This window comes from Physeter macrocephalus, unplaced genomic scaffold (assembly GCF_002837175.3).
Source record: "Physeter macrocephalus isolate SW-GA unplaced genomic scaffold, ASM283717v5 random_18, whole genome shotgun sequence".
NCBI lineage: Eukaryota > Metazoa > Chordata > Mammalia > Artiodactyla > Physeteridae > Physeter > Physeter macrocephalus.
In genome coordinates this window covers 74,979-94,598 of record NW_021145304.1, presented here as the reverse complement: position 1 = coordinate 94,598, position 19,620 = coordinate 74,979, and the positions used below count along the sequence as shown (strand labels likewise).

Here is a 19,620-nt window from a genome sequence, read left to right as displayed (position 1 = left end):
GGAAGATCCCACATGCCGCGGAGCGGCTGGGCCCGTGAGCCATGGCCGCTGAGCCTGCGCGTCCGGAGCCTGTGCTCCGCAACGGGAGAGGCCACAACAGTGACAGGCCTGCATACCGAAAAAAAAAAAAAAATTGCACAGAACAAAACAACACTCACCCTTACGACTTGGGATCTACTTTGGGATTTTCTATTCTAGTCTTATGTCATTGTTTCCTGGTCATAGCCCACTAAGTTAATTTGACGAGCCCTTAAGTTGATTTCCCAAATCTCATGGTTTTATCATCTGCCGTTTGAGGGACATGCTTCTGAGCAGCATGAAGCTGCTGAGAAATCCTGCATGGGAGGGCCTAGCACAGAGTAAGCACTCGATATACTTGACCACCATGGTTATTGTTATTCTATCGACCTCGGTTTGAATCTCAGCTGGCCACTTTCTCACCCCTCTCTACCTCAGTTTCCCCCTGTAAAAACAGGAAGCATAAGATGAGGGTCTCTGTGAGGCAGAAATGAAATGATTTCTATAAAGCAATTATCTGGGAATGGGTTTGGGGACTGGAAAACACAGGTGGAGATGGGATGGACAAGCCTATTTCTACAAGGAAAGGGGGGGCCTCCACCACTGGCTCCTGGGTGACTTCACATCCTCGAGCCTCAGTTTCCCTGTCTGGAAATCCGGGCTCATAATCACAGTTAGGATTCAGTGCAGTGATGTACGTACATACAGTGCATAGAACGGTGGGGGGGGGGGCACACAGTAGGTGCTCAGTACATGGGAGTGGCTTTTGGTTGGTTGAACAGAGCTCCCAGGGTTGGCGTGGACTTATCCTTGGGAACCCAAGCAGGAGAAAGTGCCTGAGATATACAGGGCTCGGTAAAGCTAGTTCCCGCCCGCTCTGGGTACGTCTGGGGTCATCAGTGAAATAGATTTAATTTGTACCTGTCCCCAGGGGTGATTTGTTTGCAGCCTGTGAAAGCAGGGTGCAGAGGCGACCTGGCACACCAGTCTCCAGCCCCACGCCCCAGCCGCCCTCCCCGCCCTCTCCGCTCTCCCCCAAAGCAAACACTTCTGCCTCAGCTGCCTGTTGGGGGAAATCCCTTCCCGCAGAACCTGACCGCAGCCCAGCTGCTTTGCCTCCCCCACGTCAGCACCCGTCACTCACTCGCAGCCTCCCCCTCCTGGCGCTCCCTCTAACCTTAACCCCTTCCGCTGGGGCCGAGACTTTACCGGAATGGGCAGCAGGCGCAGGCCAGGCTGGGGCGGGGGAGGGGGGACAGGCTAGGTCTGGGTCCCCAGAGCAGCAAAGCTACGGTTGGGAGGGCGGGCTTCTAGGGATTCAAGGGAGTAAGATCTCAGGGCATTCGGACAACCTCCCCACCCCCCACCCCACCCCCACCCCACCCCCGCCACCAAGAAGTCAGGAGGCACTGGGGAGGTGGAAGTCTGGGTCTCCAAGAGAGGGGAGAACGCGTTCGGAGTCCCAGAGAGCGGAGGTTGGGGTACCGCATTCCGTGACCCCTGAGCGGGTAAGGAGCAGGGGGCAGGGCAGCTTGGGGATCTCGAACTTGGGGGGAAGGGGAAAGTCCGTATCCGCAAAGAGTTAGGGCACCGTATTCCCGGGTCCCAAGAGATCTTGGGGATGGATGCCAGGATGTGGGGGTTAGGGAGCCAGCTGGAGTCGGAGCCCTGGAGGGTGGAGTTCCAGAGGGGTCCCCTGGCTGGAGAAGTTGGGGCCCTTACCCGCAGGGTAACTAAATCGCTTTGGATTAGGCTCCCCTCTCCGCCCTATTCGAGGATGGAAGTTGGGGTGTCCGGGTGGCCGGGGTAGATCCCCGACGGGACAGGCTTCCCTCCCCCGGGAGCAGGAAGCCGAGCCCCGCCCAGCAGACCTGTTACTGGAAGTCCGAGGGCTGGGCCGCCCCTCCCGTCCCCACTTCCTCCAGCCCCGCCCCACCCCCTGCGGCCCGCGCGTTTATGGGAACTCAGGCCTGGACGGTTTCTCTGAAATAATTTTCTCCCTCAGCCCTCATTTAACCCCTCCCGCCCCGAAGGGGACCCAGGCCGGGCATCCTGGGAGATGCAGGGAGGGGAGGGAGCCCTTCCCAAGGGGGCCCTGGCCCAGGTCCTACCCCTCCCCCAAGATTTCTTTTTAAATTTGGCTTTCTCGGCTCAGGATCCAGGTTCAGCGTTACACCTGCATGATCTCCTCCTGGGAGATGGGCGTTCTTGTAGGCTATACTTTACGGAGGAGAAACCCGAGGCTGTAAAGGGCAACCTAGCCGCACAGCCAGAGAGACTTGTAACGCAATTTGCAACCCTGGCCTACTCAGCCCCGGCAAAGCCCCCAGGGCTGCAGGATTTCTCTGCCTCCAGTACCTAGGGAGCTGGATTCTGGATGCAGATTCCAGAATTGGGAGAACGGCTGTTCACCTCTCTTAGACACGCCCTGGTTTGTCAGCAAGCAGTGGTGGGTGAGAAAGAAGAAGTCGCTCTAGAAAATGGCCTTTAAAGAAAGGTTGTAGGGACTGTGTACCTCCAGTCAGCCTTGTGCCCTCAGCGCTAATGTCCCCCGCCCCATACAGTCGTCCCAGATTGCTCTCAGCTCTAAATGGCTCTTCCAGGTTGGGGGCCCTGGGAAGTTGGCAGGAAGTTTATTGAAAATTGTTATCCAGATCAATGCCTGCAGGGATGGAGGAAGCAGGACTGGGCGGAGGGAGAATTTGAGCTGCTACGTAGTTTCATCAGGGCCTCAGTTATCCCACAGGGAATGTTGCAGCTGGAGTGGCCTTCAGAGTTGGGGCCAGAAGCCCAGGCCTTTGACGTCCACACGGACCAGTCACTGGATGCCATTGGGTGGCATCTACCCACCTCACCCCCATGACCTGGGCAAGCAGCTCTTTTCAGCGGAGGGTAATTCCCAGAGAGAGCTGAGAGCTGACAACCTTCCCAGAAGCTGAGGGAATGAGTCCTTCAGTCCAGAAGTGTGGGGGGGGGGAACCTGGGTTGCGCAGTCCGGCTTCCCAAACAGTGACTAGCTTGTCCCACCTCCGTTCTGGGCAGAACTTCCTCCACACACATACTCTTGGGATGGAGGCTGACCGTGATCTCCAGTCACCGCTGATGGAGACCTTGATGGTATCGAGTTCATCCACACCCATTCCACAGATGAGAAAACTGGCCTGGAGTGGGGTGGGAATGTGGTTACCAGCTTCAAGGATGGCCAGGGATCGTTGAGAGGGACTCATCTATTCAGAGCGTGTTTGTGGAGCACCTGCTCAGCACCAGCCACTGTCCTAGGCGCTGGGCAGTGATGGAAGCACACCAAACACTCTACCCTGGTGGACTTGACCTCCTATGGGGGAGATTCAGACAGGAAACAAGTAAAGTGTACCATGTCAGGTGATGAACTGGAAGAAAATAAAGCCGGGGGAGGGGGAGGGAGCCGCTGCTGTACCGTTTTAGCAGAGGCCCAAATGAGGGGAGCTAGCCCTGCAGGTATGGGGGGAAGCCTCTTCCCAGCGGAGGGAACAGCCAGTGCAAAGGCCTAGGAGGCAAGCGTGCTTGGTATGTTTGAGGAACACCAAGGAGGCTAGTGGCCAGAGAGGGCTGAGAAGAGTGGACAGAGATGATATCAAAAGGAATTGAAGAGCAGGAGGCAAGATCACACAGGGCCCGTGGGCCATGGTGAGGACTTTACTCTGAGGATTCTGTGCAGAAAAGGGGCATGACCTGACTTAGGTTCTAAAAGGGTCCCTCTAGCTGCTATGTGAGGGACAGACAGTAGAGCAGGATGGAAGCAGGGAGGCCAGCGAGGAGGGGACAGTCCAGGAGGGGAGATGGTGGTGCCTGACAGGATGGAGGGAGTGGGGGTGGGGAGCAGTGGTTGGATTCTAGAGACACTTCTAAAGTATCCTGCACATTTTGGAGTTAGCACTGCTAAGAGTGTGGGGGTGAGAGGTGACCAGCCTCTAATGCCTGTGATCCTCCACCCCCAGGCCACTCCACATTGCGGTGGTGCAGGGCAATCTACCAGCTGTCCATCGGCTAGTCAACCTCTTCCAGCATGGCGGCCGGGAGCTGGATATCTACAACAACCTCCGGCAGGTGAGGCTGGGGGCCTGGGGGCCTGGATCTAATGGAAGAGGGGTCTGGGAGCCCGGACTCCTGTTTCCTACGGGAAGAAGAGCTGGGGGCCCTGACTCTTGAATCTGAGGGAGGAGGTGCTCCAGATTTCTGGTTCCTGCCTAAGACTACAGCTGGGGGTCAGGACTCGGGAATTCTGAGGAAGGCAGGACTGGGACGCGGGGCAGGGAACGGGTCCCTCACGGTCTCTGTTCCCCAGACACCGCTACACCTGGCTGTGATCACCACTTTGCCGTCTGTGGTCCGGCTCCTGGTGATGGCCGGTGCCAGCCCCATGGCACTGGACCGCCACGGCCAGACGGCAGCCCACCTAGCGTGCGAGCACCGCAGCCCGGCCTGCCTGCGGGCCCTGCTGGACAGCGCGGCCGGGGGCACCATGGACCTGGAGGCCCGCAATTACGACGGTGAGCGTATACCCGGGCGCGGGGTGGGGGCTGTCCGGCAGGACCTGGAGTCCTTCTGAGGCTGCAAAGCCCCAGGCCCAGGTTTAACTGAGTCTCCCTCTCCTTCAGGGCTCACCGCCCTGCACGTGGCCGTGAACACCGAGTGCCAAGAAGCGGTGCTGCTGTTGCTGGAGCACGGCGCGGACATCGACGCTGTGGTGAGCGCGATTGGGCCGGGGGAGGGGCCAAGAGGAGCAGAGAGGGGCGGGGCCAACGGGGCGGGGCTTGGGTGGGAGAGAGCCCGAATGGGTGGGGTGGGGCTTGAAGAATCTAGGGATTGAGATGCTGGACCAAGCGGTTAGGATGCGGGCCGCCGGCTGTTTGGGCAGTGCTAGGAGACGCTTAAAACCTTCCCTCCCTGCCTCAGGACATTAAGAGTGGCCGCTCCCCACTCATCCACGCCGTGGAAAACAACAGCCTTAGCATGGTGCAGCTGCTGCTACAGGTGGGTAAGGCCCCTGCCCGTGGCCTCTCGCCCACCCTTTCCTCTGACACCAACCGGCTGTCGCCCCATCCCTGCCACCGACGCCGCCTTCCAGTTCTGGCTCTTGCTCTTGCTGCGCTTCCAGCCCCGACCTTTCCTTCTAGGCCTCGTTCTGTCAACCCTAGGACTTCACCCCTCCGGGCTACGAACTAGTCCCGGGTCTTCTCCCATCCCTCCTCCGGCCCCAAAACGTCCCAGGCCCCAACCAGCTAGAGTCTTGCCGACCCTGCTGCCTTCCGGCTTTGGCCCTGTCTCCGCGCTGTCCTTCCGCCCCGACTCCGTCCACGATCAGGCCCAGGCTCTGGACCCTTCCCTTCTCTGACTCCGCCCCTGCTTTGGCCGGGGCTGCCGAGTCCAGCTCCGGTAGATTCGGCGCCGCCCCTCCAATCCCGCCCTGTCCCGCCTTTGTTTCCAACTTCTACCCTTCCATCACCCCACCCCGATCTGGCCCCGCCCCAGGTTGTGAGTCCCACCTTCACACCCGGCCCCGCCCCTCACTGTGGCCCCGCCCCTGGGTTCCGCCCCCCTCCACCGGGACCTGGCGGTGGTCTTGACCCGCGCCTCCTCGCCCGCAGCACGGCGCCAACGTGAACGCGCAGATGTACTCGGGCAGCTCGGCGCTGCACTCGGCGTCAGGCCGCGGGCTCCTCCCGCTCGTGCGCACGCTGGTCCGCAGCGGCGCCGACAGCGGCCTCAAGAACTGCCACAACGACACGCCGCTCATGGTGGCGCGCAGCCGCCGGGTGAGTGAGTGTGCGCGCTGGTGGCGGCGGGGGTTACAGGGGTTGCAGGGGTGTCTGTGCCCGAGCGCCGGTCCGCGCGGATGTGACAGGTGAGTGGGCACGTGCGTGCAGGGGATGCGGCGGTGGGCGTGCGCGCGTCTGTGCCAGGGCTTGGAGGCGAGCCGGTGAGCCTGAGGGCGTGGGTGTGAGTTCTAGACAAAGGAGTGACTGAGGCACAAAGAAAGGAAGTGACTTGTCCCCCTGCACGTACTGAGAAAGAGGCGGTGCTCCCTGAGCTAGGAGACCCCGTGAGCTAGGAGAGATGGAGAGAGGCAGGGCTGTGTGGGTAGGGGTGGCCTGGTGATGACACCCCGCCCCACCGCCCCACAGGTCATCGACATCCTGAGAGGGAAGGCCACACGGCCTGCTCCTGCATGCCAGCCAGAGCCCTCCCCTGACCGGAGTGCCACCACCTCCCCTGAGAGCAGCAGCCGCCTCAGCTCCAATGGTGAGAAACCGACTTCCAGCAGCCCAGCTCCGCCCTCCCTCAGAACCCAGGAGTGGGGTTCCCCAGCCCCCTTCTCCCTGGATCCAGCCTCTCGCTGCCCTCACCCCTCCTCTCTCTTCTCTTCCCACAGGTCTTCTGTCAGCATCACCACCCTCCTCGCCCTCCCAGTCTCCCCCCAAGGACCCCCCTGGATTCATCATGGTTCCCCCCAATTTTTTCCTTCCTGCCTCATCTCCACCGACCTTCCTGCCCTATGCCGGGGTCCTCCGAGCCCCTGGCCGGCCGGTGCCCCCCTCCCCAGCTCCAGGAGGTAGCTGAGAGGGATGGGGGGGCAGATCTCGGACTCATGAGGAGGGACCTCGCTGCCCTATGGGGTCAGCCCTCCTGGAAACTGTGAAGATCTCACTCTGCCCCCCCCCCAATCTTCTGGACCAGGATTTGCACAGAGGCACATATATTTACCCATAACCGCCCCCCTCTTCTCAGCACGGATATTCCCCCGTCTCGTCCCCACCCCCAGCCCGGGACTCTTACCCTATTATTCTCAGGCACCAGTCTCCCATCTGGAACTTCACCCAATCGTTCATTTCCTTCTCCTCTCCCAGAGCTGGTGGAACCAAGGAACAGCCCTCCCCTCTGGCCTTTACCCAGTTCAGTAAGGAGGGAGAGATGGGCTGTAGCCAGGCACTGATATCAATGTAAATTATTAGGCTTTTTGGTTGGATTTCTTTTGTAATAAACTATTTTTGTACCGTATCCCTGGCTCTGCTAGGCCTCTTTCATGCGGAGGTCTGGAGGAAGTGTGTTTGTGTGTGTGCCCACCTGGGTGCTGTATCCAGCTGACTCCACGTGAGTCTCAGACTGACAGTGACATGTGTGGGCGACTCTAGGACTTACGGTGTGTTGTAAATGTTCTGTCATTGTGTCACTGTGCCATTGTTTCTGGGGATGACGTGAAGTGTGACATCTTTCCAGAGGACTCTGTTGGATTCCATAGTGACCTTAGGTGTGTGCATGTGTGCGTATGTGTGCTTCTGAAGGATTCTGCGGTTTGTGGGTCCCTGTGGTACAGCTGACTGTTGCGTACCTGTGGTAAACTGTTGATGCCAGTTGCCTCTGGGTCTCCGTGCGTGTAGCATTTGTGAGTGTTCCTAACATTGAGACCTGCGGTCATCGTGTGATTGTTTCTACGTGACTGCCTCGCTTGGTGTGTCACATTTTATTCAGTGGCTCCAGGGCCCCCCTGACATACATATATATTTTTGACTGTCTGGACGCGTCTCTTACGTATCAGTCAGGGTTTGCATTCATTTCCCGTTACCACGGTAACAAAACACCACAAATTCAGCAGCTTAAAACAGCACAGATTCATCCTCTTATAGTTCTGGAGGTCAGAAGTCCAAAATCAACTTGACTGGACCAAAGTCAAAGTGTCAGCAGAGCTGGTTCTCTCTGGAAGCTCTAGAGGAGAATCTGGTCCCTTGCACTGTCCAGCTCCCAGAGGCCGCCTGCATTCCTTGGCCCATGGCCCCTTCCTTGTATCACAGCACCTTCTTGCTTCTATCTGTACATCTACTCTGATCTCCTGTTTCCCTCTTAGGAGGACCCTGTGATTCCCCCAGCTCCCCCCAAATAATCCAGGATAACCTCCCCATCTCAAGACCCTTAACTTCCTCACATCTGCCAGATCCCTTTTGCCACATGAAGTAACATTCACAGAGTTCCAGGGGTTAGGATGTAAATATCATCGGAGTCTTTATTCCATCAGAGAAGCAACATCACTAGGCAGTGGGTATACGGGTAAGTGACTTGTTGCAGGGATTTGCCCGTTGGGAAGGGAAGATGGATGTACAATGGGGGGGGGGGGGGCAAGGACAAGCTGGAACCCCCAAGAAAGGGCTGGACCCCATGTCAGCCCCCAGTGCTTCCAGCCTTGGAGAAAGGGGTGTCCTTTGGGAGAAGCTGGCAACCTTGGTCCCATTCTATTGGTTTTCTTGAGTGACCCTGTGTTTGTGTTTCCGAGTGATGCTGAGTGTGGGTTTTTCAGGCTGGGGACCCTCCTTGGGCCTCTGGGCCTTCGTATGTCTTGCTGATTGTGAACACTTCTGCTGCGGTGACTCCACAACGTGCTGTGTGTCTGTGGGACCCGCTGCCTTAGTGTCTTCCTAGGAGACACTGTTGGGTCTAGGCTAGGGGGGTGTGTGCGTGTGTGTGTGTACACACACACATCCATGCACACGCACTTCTGGGGCAGCTGTGACTGGGTAGCCCATGTTCACGTGGCCCTCCTGACTTAGGTGGCCATGCGTCCTTGTGTGTGTGTTTGTGACCATGTGCCAGTGCTTTTGATGCCACCTCTGGGCTATGGTGTCCCTAGAGCTGCCTGATTTGGAAGACATGCTGGTTTCCTGGGGCTGCTGTAACAAATGGCCACAAACTAGATGGCTTAAAATGAACTTATTCTCTCACAGTTCTGGAAGCCAGAAGTTCAAAATCAAGGTGTCAGCAGGGCCACACTCCCTCCAAAGGCTCTAGGGGAGGATCCTTCCCTGCCTCTTCCAGCTTCTGGTGGCTGCTGGCATTCCTTGCCTTGTGGCTGCATCTCTCCAATCTCTGCCTCCATCTTCACACGGCTTCCTCTGCTGTGTGTCTGTGTCTTCTCTTCTGGCTCTTATAAGCACAATTGTCATTGGGTTTAGCCCTAAACCCACCCAGGTAATCCAGGACGATCTCATCTTGAGATCCTAACCTTAAGTGCATCTGCAAAGACCCTTTTTCCAAATAAGGTCACATTTAAAGGTTCTGGGGGGTTAGGATGGGGACATATCTTTGGGGGAGGGCACCGCTCAACCCACTACAGAGGGTGACTGTTGGGCCCTGAAAGCAGCTGTGCGTGAGAACTTCCCACGTGATAATCCCACCACATGAGCAAGGTCATGTGCAATGACTGTCTCTCCAGCAGACTGTGAGCCCTGGGAGGACAGTTTCCTCCTGCTGCCCTACCCACAGCAGCCAGCACACTGCCTGGCATGGAGCAGACCCCTGAGAAGTGATGGTAGAATGAGTGAGCCTCACCCACTCCCCCTTGCATTATGGTGTCTGCGATTCTTTGTGGCTGTGTCTGGTCCCCTGTCACACTGTGTGACCAATTTGGGAGCAAATACTAGCAACCATGTATTGACCATGATGGCACCCATATTCCAGATGAGAAAACTGAGACTCAGAGAGAGCAAGTTGCCCGTCCAAGGCCAGGTCTCCTGCCTCCTAAACCCACGCTCGTAGTCGCTGGGCCCTCTTGACTCACGGGAAGGTTGTGTGTGGTTGTGCCTATTATTCTGTGTGTGCACATGCATGTGTGTGTGGAAAGGGTGCGAGATAACAGGTGGTGTGTCGTTGAGAGCACAGGCCCCGGAGTTAGAACTGAGTTCGGGTCCAGCCCTTCCGTTCCCTAGCCATGTGACCTTGATCAGGTGACTTCAGGCCCTGCGCCTCCATTTCCGCATCTGTAAAATGGGAATAATGCCCACATCTGAGGGCTGATGGGTTGATGAGGATTTGATGAGAGTGTGGGTGCCAGCCCCATCACCAGCCTGGAGTGTGTGTCAAGATCTCCTTGTATCTGTGGGTCCAGACTGTAAGTGATGTGCCTCTTTGTGTGTGAGAAACTATCCCCGGGTTCAAAAGCTGAACCCGGCCCTGACCTTGGTAACTTACTTCTCTAAAACAAAGGATCTGGCTTCTCCACACATGGAAACCCCCTCTCAGCTTCCTGACCTTGGGACTGGGCACGTGTCCTTCCACACCCAGCCCCCTGCCCCTGAAGAAAGACTCCAAGGAGAGGGGAGAAGGGCTATATAGAGGGTCTCCAGTCCCCGCCCCCAGCCTTCCCAGAATTAAACAACCCCCTTAACCACCACCACCGAGAACTGTTCTCCTGTGAAAGTCCTTGCATTCTAGAGCCAGAAGTCATACTTTCAATGCATTTCTCCGGGGGCCCAGCCCCTGTTGCAAAGTTTCACTTGTTATCACCACCCTGAGCAAACCCAGATGCTCAGTCAGAGAATATCTCTTCCAAGCGCTTGCATGAAATCTGCCAAATCTTAAATGTGGGTGCTGTCCCCCCAAAATGCTTTTACATAAGAACTAAACAGAACACATCTGCTGGTTCAGTGTGTGAGCAGACCCTCAAGTCAGCCACACCTCCATTTTACAGAAAGGGAAACTGAGGCCCAGAAAGGGCAGACACTGACCTGGTGAATCGGTGAGTCCGGGATTCCACAATTCACCTTCACCAAGCAAAGGAATTCATCACCAAGAATGTGACGACCAACATCGTGTACCTTCTGATACCATGCGCTGAGAAGGACACAGCATCACTTTTATAATATTCCTGCCACCAGAATCTGATCACAAGGAAATGTCAGACAAACCCAAATCTAGACATCTTACCAAAGAGCTAAGAAGTGGCCTGTGATTTATCGAAAACGTCAACTTCATGAAACACAAAGATAGGCTGAGCGGTTGTACCAGACTGAAGGACAATATAAAGATATCAAAACTAAATGCAGGACTTCCCTGGTGGCGCAGTGGCTAAGAATCTGCCTGCCAGTGCAGGGAACACGGGTTTGAGCCCCGGTCCGGGAAGATCCCACATGCCATGGAGCAACTAAGCCCGTGTGCCACGACTACTGAGCCCACATTCTAGAGCCCGAGAGCCACAACTGCTGAAGCCTACGCGCCTAGAGCCCGTGCTCCGCAACAAGAGAAGCTACCACAAAGAGAAGCCCGCACTCAGCAACGAAGACCCAATGTGGCCAAAAATAAATAAACTAAATTTAAAAGAAAAAACCTAAATGCAACACATGATCTCAGATTGGATCCTGGACTGGAAAAAATGGTTTGCTCTGAAGGATAATTTGGGGACAACTGGCGATTTGAATATAGGCTGCAGTGTTACATGCTAGTATTGTATCACTGTTAACTGTCCTGCTTTTGATAACCATACTGTGACTGTGTAAGAGAATGTTCTTAGATGTGGAGATACACATCGGAGTGTTTAGGAGCAAAGAGGTAAAATGTCTGAAACTTACTCTCAAATGGTTCGAGGGAGGGGGAGAGCAAATAATAAAGCAAATTGACAAATTGTTAACAATTGATGAGTCTGGGTAAAGGGTATACAAGAAACCTTTGCCCTATTCTTGCAACTTTTCTATAAGTTTAAAATGATTTCAAAAAAGAAAAGAACGCTTGCAAATTAAAAATCATGGTTTCAAGGCTCTGTGTTTCTAAGAGGATTAAAGTCTGTGCAAGCATCTGTGCTCAGAGCTTGGGGAGTTGGGAGTGTGAATTTGCTGCTTCAGACTCTGCTTTGGGGTGTGACATGGGCTTTAGGGTGTGTTAAGGTCTCGGGGTGTGGCCAGGGTCTTGGGGGTGTGGGCAAAGTTTCAGAAGCGTGGCCTGGATGAAGGGCAGGCCATATCCTGGGGTGTGGTCAGAACCTTGGGGCGTGGCCAGATTCTCGGAGGTGTGGCCAGGGTCTGCGGGCAGGGCCTGAGAAACTCAGTTCCCAAGGGAGGAGGTAAATCTGTGCTTAGTGCGCCCTCTTGTGGCTACCCTGGGGTCCGGCCTCCACTTTTTAAAAACAGTTTTATTAAATATAATGTATATAGCCTACAATTCAACTATTTAAAGTGTACAATTCAGTGGTTTTAGTGAATTCAGAGAGTTGTGAAATCATCACCACAATCAATTTTAACACATTTCTTCATCCCCAAAAGAAACCCCCTGTCCATTAGCAGTCACTCCCTATTTCCCCCAACCCCCTTCCTTCAGCCCTAGGCAATCCCTAATATTCTTTCTGTCTCTATAGATTTGCCTATTCTGGACATTTTATATAAATTGAGTCGTACAATATGTGGTCTTTTGCGACTGGCTTCTTTTACTTTAGCATAATGCTTTTGAGGTTCATCCACGTTGTAGCCTGTACCAATATTTCACTCCTTTTAATGGCCAAATAATATTCCATTATATGGGAATACGGCGTTTAATTTACCCCTTTATCCATTGTCATTTGACGGGCATTTAAGTTGCTTCCACAGATCTTTGTGTGGATATATATATTTTTTTGTTTTTTGTTTGTTTGTTTTGTTTTTTTTGCGGTACGCGGGCCTCTCACTGCTGTGGCCTCTCCCGTTGCGGAGCACAGGCTCCGGACGCGCAGGCTCAGCGGCCGCGGCTCACGGGCCCAGCCGCTCCGCGGCACGTGGGATCCTCCCGGACCGGGGCACGAACCCGCGTCCCCTGCATCGGCAGGCGGACTCTCAACCTCTGCGCCACCAGGGAAGCCCCTGGATATATGTTTTTAATTCTCTGCGATATATATACATAGGCATGGAATTCCAGGGTCATACAATCACTCTATGTTTAACATTTTGAGGAGCTACCAAACTGTTTTCCAAAGCAGCTGCACCATTTTACATCCCCACCAGCACTGTCTGAGGGTTGCAGTTTCTCCACAGCCTCTCCAATACTTATTATTGTCTGTCTTTTTGATTATAGCCTCCCTGGCAGGTGTGAAGTTGGATGTCCTTGTGGTTTGGATTTTCACTTCCCTAACTGTTAATGATTTTTCAGTATCTTTTCTTATCATCCACTGATTTTTTTAAAATAAATTTATTTATTTTATTTACTTAGTTTTGGCTGCGTTGGGTCTTCGTTGCTGCGGGTGGGCTTGCTCTAGTTGCAGCGAGCGCGGGCTACTCTTCTTTGCGGTGCGCGGGCTTCTCATTGCGGTGGCTTCTCTTGTTGCAGAGCACGGGCTCTGGAGCGCAGGCTCAGTAGTCGTGGCGCACCGGCTTAGTTGCTCCGCGGCATGTGGGATCTTCCCGGACCAGGGCTCGAATCCATGTCCCCTGCATTGGCAGGCGGATTCTTAACCACTGCGCCTCCAGGGAAGCCCTCATCCACTGCTTCTGTATCCACTTTGCAACTGTATGAACTCTTAACCAGTTTGCCATATTTGACCCAGTTTTTTTAATTAAAGCGTTAACGATATCGTAGTCCCATTGTATCCTCAGAGTCCATCTTTTTCCTTCAACATGTCCTGCCTTTAATGCTCAACATTACCACTCATGGTTTCATACTATTATCACATACGATGCATCCCCCAATAATATAGAGCATTGGTTTTGCAGGTTTCCTTTTCTTTTCTTTATTTTTTGGCCACGCCGTGCAGCTTGTGGGAGCTTAGTTCCCTGACCAGGGATTGAACCCGTGTCCTCGTTAGTGAGAGAACAGAGTCCTAACTACTGGACCGCTAGGGAATTCCCTTTGCGGGTTTTCTTACCTGGTATAAACAACATTGTGTTGTACTAATCCTTCCGCACTTGCATTTTTTTTTAAACTCATTGTATTAATTTCCTGTTGCTGCTGTAACAAAGGACCACAAACTCAGTGGCTTAAAACAACAAACTTATTCTCTTAAAATTCTGGGGACTAGGAGCCCCAAACCAATGTGCTGGCAGGGCTATGTTCTCTCTGAAGGCTCTAGGGGAGGGTCCTTCCTTGCCTCTTCCTAGCTTCTGGTGTTTCCCAGCAATCCTTAGCTTATAAATGCATCACTCCAATCTCTGCCTCCGTCGTCACATGGCTTTCTCCCTGTGGGTATACCTGTGTCTGTGTCCAAATTTCCAGTCATATTGCATTTAGGGCCCACCCTAATTCAGTATGACTCATCTTTAACTCGGTTACACCTACAAAAACGCTATTTCTGGGCTTCCCTGGTGGCGCAGTGGTTAAGAATCCTCCTGCCAATGTAGGGGACACGGGTTCGAGCCCTGGTCGGGGAAGATCCCACATGCTGCGGAGCAACAAATCCCGTGCGCCACAACTACTGAGCCTGCGCTCTAGAGCCCCCGAGCCACAACTACTGAAGCCCGCGCGCCTAGAGCCGGTGCTCCGCAACAAGAGAAGCCACAGCAGTGAAAAGCCTACGCACCTCAAGGAAGAGTAGCCCCCGCTCGCCGCAGCTAGAGAAAGCCTGCTCACAGCAACGAAGACCCAACACAGCCAAAAATAAATAAATAAAATAAATTAATTTTTTAAAAATTAAAAAAAACACTTTCTAAATAAGGTCACATTCATAGGTTCCAGTGGACACAAATGGGGGAGGGGTACTATTCAACACAGTACACTCGTCATTACGTTTTTTACGACTCAGGTTGTTGGAATGTGTGTCCAGTTCATTCACTTGAACTGCTCTGTGGGAGTCCTTTGTGAACGGATACCACAATGTATTCACTGCTTCTGATGATGGACACTTGCCCTGTTTCCAGTTTTCTCCATTTTCTACAAGGCTGCGATTAACATCCCTGAACACGTCTCTTTGGAGTTTCTTAGGGCAGTATTTTTACAACCTGCCCAACAAGATCCATTAGTGGGTTGTGAAATCAATTTCGTGGGTTGCAAACACAATTTTCCCTTTGATGAAATTAAATTAAATTGAATAGAAGATACGAGAGCGCATGCACATAGTCGGGGTAAGGATTGCCCTGTGAAAACTGTTTCAGGCGTATAACGTCCCAATGTGAGCAAAAGTGGTTTACAAGTCACTGCTCTGAAGGAGGTAGCTGGCAATGGACTTGCCCTGCCAAGGCTTTGATGGATCCTGTCAAGTTATTCTCCAACCTAAGTTGTCCGTTTACACTTCCATCAGCTCCTGGTCAACACCTGGTATAATCAAAACTGAATTTTTGCCAGGCCGGTGGGTTTTCATCCTTTTTCGCGGAGGCGGAAACTGAGGTTCAGAGGGCGCAGAAACGCAAGGAGCTGGGAGGAAGACCCCTCCATCCTGCCGGCAAAGCCCCGGTCTTCGCTTAGTCTGAGATGTAAATTCGAAGATTCCACAAGTTAAGGATTCTCGGGTTCTGAGAGATGGGGGATGGGGGCTGAGGAGAGTGGGGTGCAATGAGAGCCTCATCTCTCATCCTCATCCTTCTCCCCCTCCTACCTCAAAGAGTTTTTGAGAATTCAGTGAGAAAATGTAAAGCCTGACACACAAGGACCGACAGAGAGTAAATGTTTAATAAATGTTAGCTATTACTATTATTCTCTGATTGGAAATTCTCTAGGTATGTGCATATTTGTAATCAGAACTTGGCCAGTCTCCAGGCAGGGGCGTGGCCAGGACGCCCAGGGGCGTGGCCTGGATGCCTTGGGGGCGGAGGGACGGTCCGGCCCACAACGCCCCCGCGCCGTGGCCGCCCAGCGCACAGCCCTGGCTGGGGAGATGCTACAGGTGGCGCAGGTTGGGGAGAGAACCACGTCTCTCCAGCCCTGTGCTGAGCAGCCGCGCCTGGGCCTCAGCATTCATGAACCCCAACTTCCCGCCTCATCCCCTGAGGACCCAGAAGCCCCCACCTCCTTTGGAAATCTGGGTGTCTCAACTCCAGCCCGATTTCTCGCAGGCCCCTGCTGTGGGGACCCAGGAATTATGTCACCAAATTCCTGCTCCCTCAGACCCCCTTCTCCCAACGCCTGCTCTTAGGGGACCCACGGGTCTGGGCACGCTGTGTTCCTTCTCAGGGACAGAGGGCTCACACTATTTCCCTAACATTTCCTCCTAGAAAGTTCAGCTCTCTGACCTTTAATCCCATGCCACGACCCATGACCCGAACTTTGAGCCACGACCCAGGAAAGCCACGTTCCAACCCATTGGGAGCTAAACTCCCAATCCCATTCTCGCCCCCAACAAAAAGTCCTAGGTTTCCCCCAACCCCTCCTCCACTGCTATCTTGGGACCCAGTCCTCAGCCCTTCCCACAAGGGGCCCAGGCATCTTACCTGCGATTCCCACCCATTCAGGAAGTCCTATCGCCACCCACCGAAGCCACCCCATCCGGCTTTTCCTTGGGGATCAGACGTTTGAACCCCATATCTAAGGAACCCAGTTGCCAGAGTCCCCCGCCCCCGCCCCCTCTGGACACACAGGTACCGGCAGTCCCCTCCCGGGTTCTCCGGGGCCCGCCCTCACCTGGCCCGCCCCGTCCCGCCCCCACCTCGGGCTGGGCGGGGCCGCGCCTCTCCCGGTCGCTCGCTCACCTCCTCCGGCATCGGAGGGACCCATGGCTGCGGCGGCCCTGCGGGGACGGCAGTGGAGAGAATCCAGCGCGTTCGGTCGGGCGGTGAGGCTGCTGCAGCGCCTGGAAGAGCAATGCGGGGACCCCCGGCTCGCCTCGAGTCCCCCCTCGCTGCGCGACCTGCTGCCCTGCACCGCTCAGCTGCTGCGCGAGGTGGCGCACGCCCGGCGGGAGGGCGGCGAAGGCGGCCCCGGGGGTCCCGGTGGTGCGGAGGACTTCCTCGTGGTCTATCTCGCTAACCTGGAGGCCAAAAGCAGGCAGGTGGCGGCACTGCTGCCACCCCGGGGCCGGAAGACTGCCAACGACGAGCTCTTCCGGGAGGGCTCCAGACTCAGGTGAGCCCTTGCGCCAGGACAAAGGTGAGCTCGCGAGTGGGTCCCAGGTCACGCTCCCAGCTCCCTCCTCCCTCGGACCCAGGGGTCCCGGTCCCAAGCCCTTCTCCCTGAAGAAACATGGAAAACTGGGCCACCCAGGTTTTTCCTTCCTTGGGCACCTGGGCACTGAGCTCCCCATTTCCCCCTCTTTCTCGGCTAAGAAGCGGGCTGCTCTCCCAGAGGATTTAGACACACATCCTGGAATGTGGAGACCCCAGGGAGCTTCCTGCATGAGGATAGCTAGACAAAGTGCTCTTTAAGCCCCCATCACCTCTCCCGCCTGGGGGACTCCCAGAGCCTCTTTAGTTCCTGAGGAAGAGCTAAGTCAGGACCTGGTGCTCGTCTGCAGGTTGCCGGCTCCGGTTCTGAATTCTGGGGAAAGGGCTGCTGAGTGACAGGGGCAGAGGTTTGAGGCCTAGAACCCAGAACAAGGTTTGGAACAGCGGCTCTCAATCCCAACAGGCCCCCACGCCCCTTCTTTAGAGCAAATATTTTGTAGTGTTTCTCTAAATCCATCCTGAAATGAAATACCCCCAGGTATTTTAGGGTAAATAACCTACCTTTTCATAATTCTTTAAAAAAAAAACCACTATAATGCCCAAAATGTATTATAAGGAAGAGATAAAAGGAATGTTCTTCATAATAAAATTATCTATATTTCAAATGAAAATGCCAAGGCATAGTTACAATTATTCTGGAAGGTAGAATTGCCTAGTCAGACACTTGCACTTGGAGGGAAAAATCACTCTGTTGCTGAATCAGACAGACTTCCCTGGATACATAGGATAGTGAATTTCTGTAAAATTCAGAAACAATTTTCAAAGTGCAAAAAATGCTTAGGTAGGGAATACCCTGGCGGTCCAGTGGTTAGGACTCCACGCTTTCACTGCCAAGAGGCCAGGTTCAATACCTGGTCCAAGAACTAAGATCCCACAAGCTGTGGGGCGTGGCCATAAAAAATGCTTATGTGAAACTGAACTGGGTTCTAAGCTCAGATCATTATAAACGGACTTTCCACCTTCACGAATGTCTGATGGGACATTGGAAAATTGAGTGGGGTGTGAGTAAATCTAACTGGAGGGGATTGTCCCCACAATCCAGCCTCAAGTAAATTTCTAGAAGCTCCTTAGAATGGTGGTATAAGTCCACTGAGAACCACCGTTCTAGATGCAGTAGGTTCTAGAAACTAGGAAGCTTAGGGGCTCAGTGAGTATTTCAGTGGATTTTCTAGAGTTGGGGGTCCTAACAACTCTTTGATGGAGATTCTAGACCAGGACTTTCCACTAAAATCTAATACAAGCCACATATGTAGTTTTTCATTTGCTAGTAGACATATTACAAAAAGTTTTTTTAGACAGGTGAAATAAATTTTAGTAACATTTTCTTTAACTCACTATATCCAATATATCTCAGCTTATGATCAATATAAGGTGATGATTAATGAGATCATTCACATTCTTTTTTTTTTTCCTTTTGCACTAAGTTTCTGAGATGTAGTGTGTATTTCACATTTAGAGTACATCTCAACTTGGACCAGTCACATGTGAATAGTGACTATATTACAGACTCTGGGAAAGGAGGGTGCTTAGAAACTGTCAATGGTGGCCCTATAAAAGGCATCGGGGGACTTCCCTGGCGGTACAGTGGTTAAGAATCCACCTTCCAATGCAGGGGACACGGGTTCGATCCCTGGTCAGGGAACTAGGATCCCTCAGGGAACTAGGATCCCACATGCCATGTTGCAACTAAGCCCGCGTGCTCTGGAGCTCGCGAGCCACAGCTAGAGAGAAGCCTGCGCGCTGCAATAAAGATCCCGCGTGCCGCAACTAAGACCCAATGCGGCCAAAAAAAAAAAAAGGCACCAGGAATCCTACAGACCTGGAGGCTATTAATATAAAATAATAAGAACAGTAATAGTAATTAACATGCCCTGAGTGCCGACTGTATACCAGGTTGTGCTTGGCATTTTAGGTGCTCGTAAGACAGGTAAGAATCCTCATCGCTCCCCCTGTGAAGCAGAGGCTGTACTTATCCTGTATTTATGCCCATTTCACGGTTGAGGAAACTGAGACTTAACGAGAGGGGGAGGAACTTGCCAAAAATCACACAACTCGGTGTCAGAGCTACCCTCTACTGCTCGCCACGTCCTGAACGGCCCCTCAGGGAGGCAGCCAGCAGGAGGAAGCACAGGGGTCCACCACCCAGTGCTGCTGAAAACAACAGGGAGTCTCCAAACAGACCACCCTAAATGGCCCCAGCCCTAGTGGTCCCACGTCCAGCTAGGCAAGGCTTCAGGCAGAGGCTGGGATTTATCTGCCGGAGGATCCCTTGGATATTAGGCGGTACCTGCCTTTCCTTCACAGACAGGGACACTGAGGTTCTGAGTGGGGAAGCATCAGGACTGCAACAGGCAGTCTTGGAATCTACTTTTATCCTGCACTGACACCTTAGTCAGATTCTGGGGGCCTCACCCCTGTGGATGTTCTGGCCAGAGGGTGGAGGTGTCAGTGGGGGCCCCAAGGTCAAGTCCAGGTCCTCAGAGCCCAACCTCGCAGGCGACAGCTGGCCAAGCTGACCCTCATCTTCAGCCACATGTGTGCGGAGCTGGGCGCACTCTTCCCTGGGGGCAAATACTGTGGACACACGTACCAGCTCACCAAGGTCCTGGCCCACACTTTCTGGAGAGAGCAGTGCGGAGCCCGGTGAGTGAGCACCCACCCCTGGGACCCCATCCTGCCCCTGCCCACGGACCCAGGTGTCCAGGCCCCCGGCCCCTCCTCCCCCAGACCCAGGATCCAGGCCCCCGGCCCC

At 54.0% G+C, this 19,620-nt stretch overlaps 2 protein-coding genes across 3 annotated transcripts in view; both read left to right on the top strand.

The window, feature by feature from the left end:
* The window catches only part of BCL3 (BCL3 transcription coactivator), a 10,259-nt gene extending 3,203 nt beyond the window's left edge, over window positions 1-7,056 (top strand). Inside the window, exons 3-9 of the mRNA XM_024132637.3 lie at window positions 3,996-4,104; window positions 4,343-4,547; window positions 4,656-4,744; window positions 4,954-5,031; window positions 5,646-5,813; window positions 6,183-6,300; window positions 6,431-7,056. Coding sequence (XP_023988405.1) covers window positions 3,996-4,104; window positions 4,343-4,547; window positions 4,656-4,744; window positions 4,954-5,031; window positions 5,646-5,813; window positions 6,183-6,300; window positions 6,431-6,618 — 955 coding nt within the window. The 3' untranslated portion in view covers window positions 6,619-7,056. The remainder of the gene's footprint in view (window positions 1-3,995; window positions 4,105-4,342; window positions 4,548-4,655; window positions 4,745-4,953; window positions 5,032-5,645; window positions 5,814-6,182; window positions 6,301-6,430) is intronic.
* Window positions 7,057-16,393: 9,337 nt separating this feature from the next.
* The window catches only part of CBLC (Cbl proto-oncogene C), a 14,594-nt gene continuing 11,367 nt past the window's right edge, over window positions 16,394-19,620 (top strand). For both annotated transcript variants that reach the window (XR_008616489.1, XM_055082123.1), the window contains exons 1-2: window positions 16,394-16,770; window positions 19,365-19,511. Coding sequence is in view for 1 of the 2 variants with exons in the window: in XM_055082123.1 (XP_054938098.1) it covers window positions 16,421-16,770; window positions 19,365-19,511 (497 nt within the window). In the remaining variant the exon portion in view is untranslated. The remainder of the gene's footprint in view (window positions 16,771-19,364; window positions 19,512-19,620) is intronic.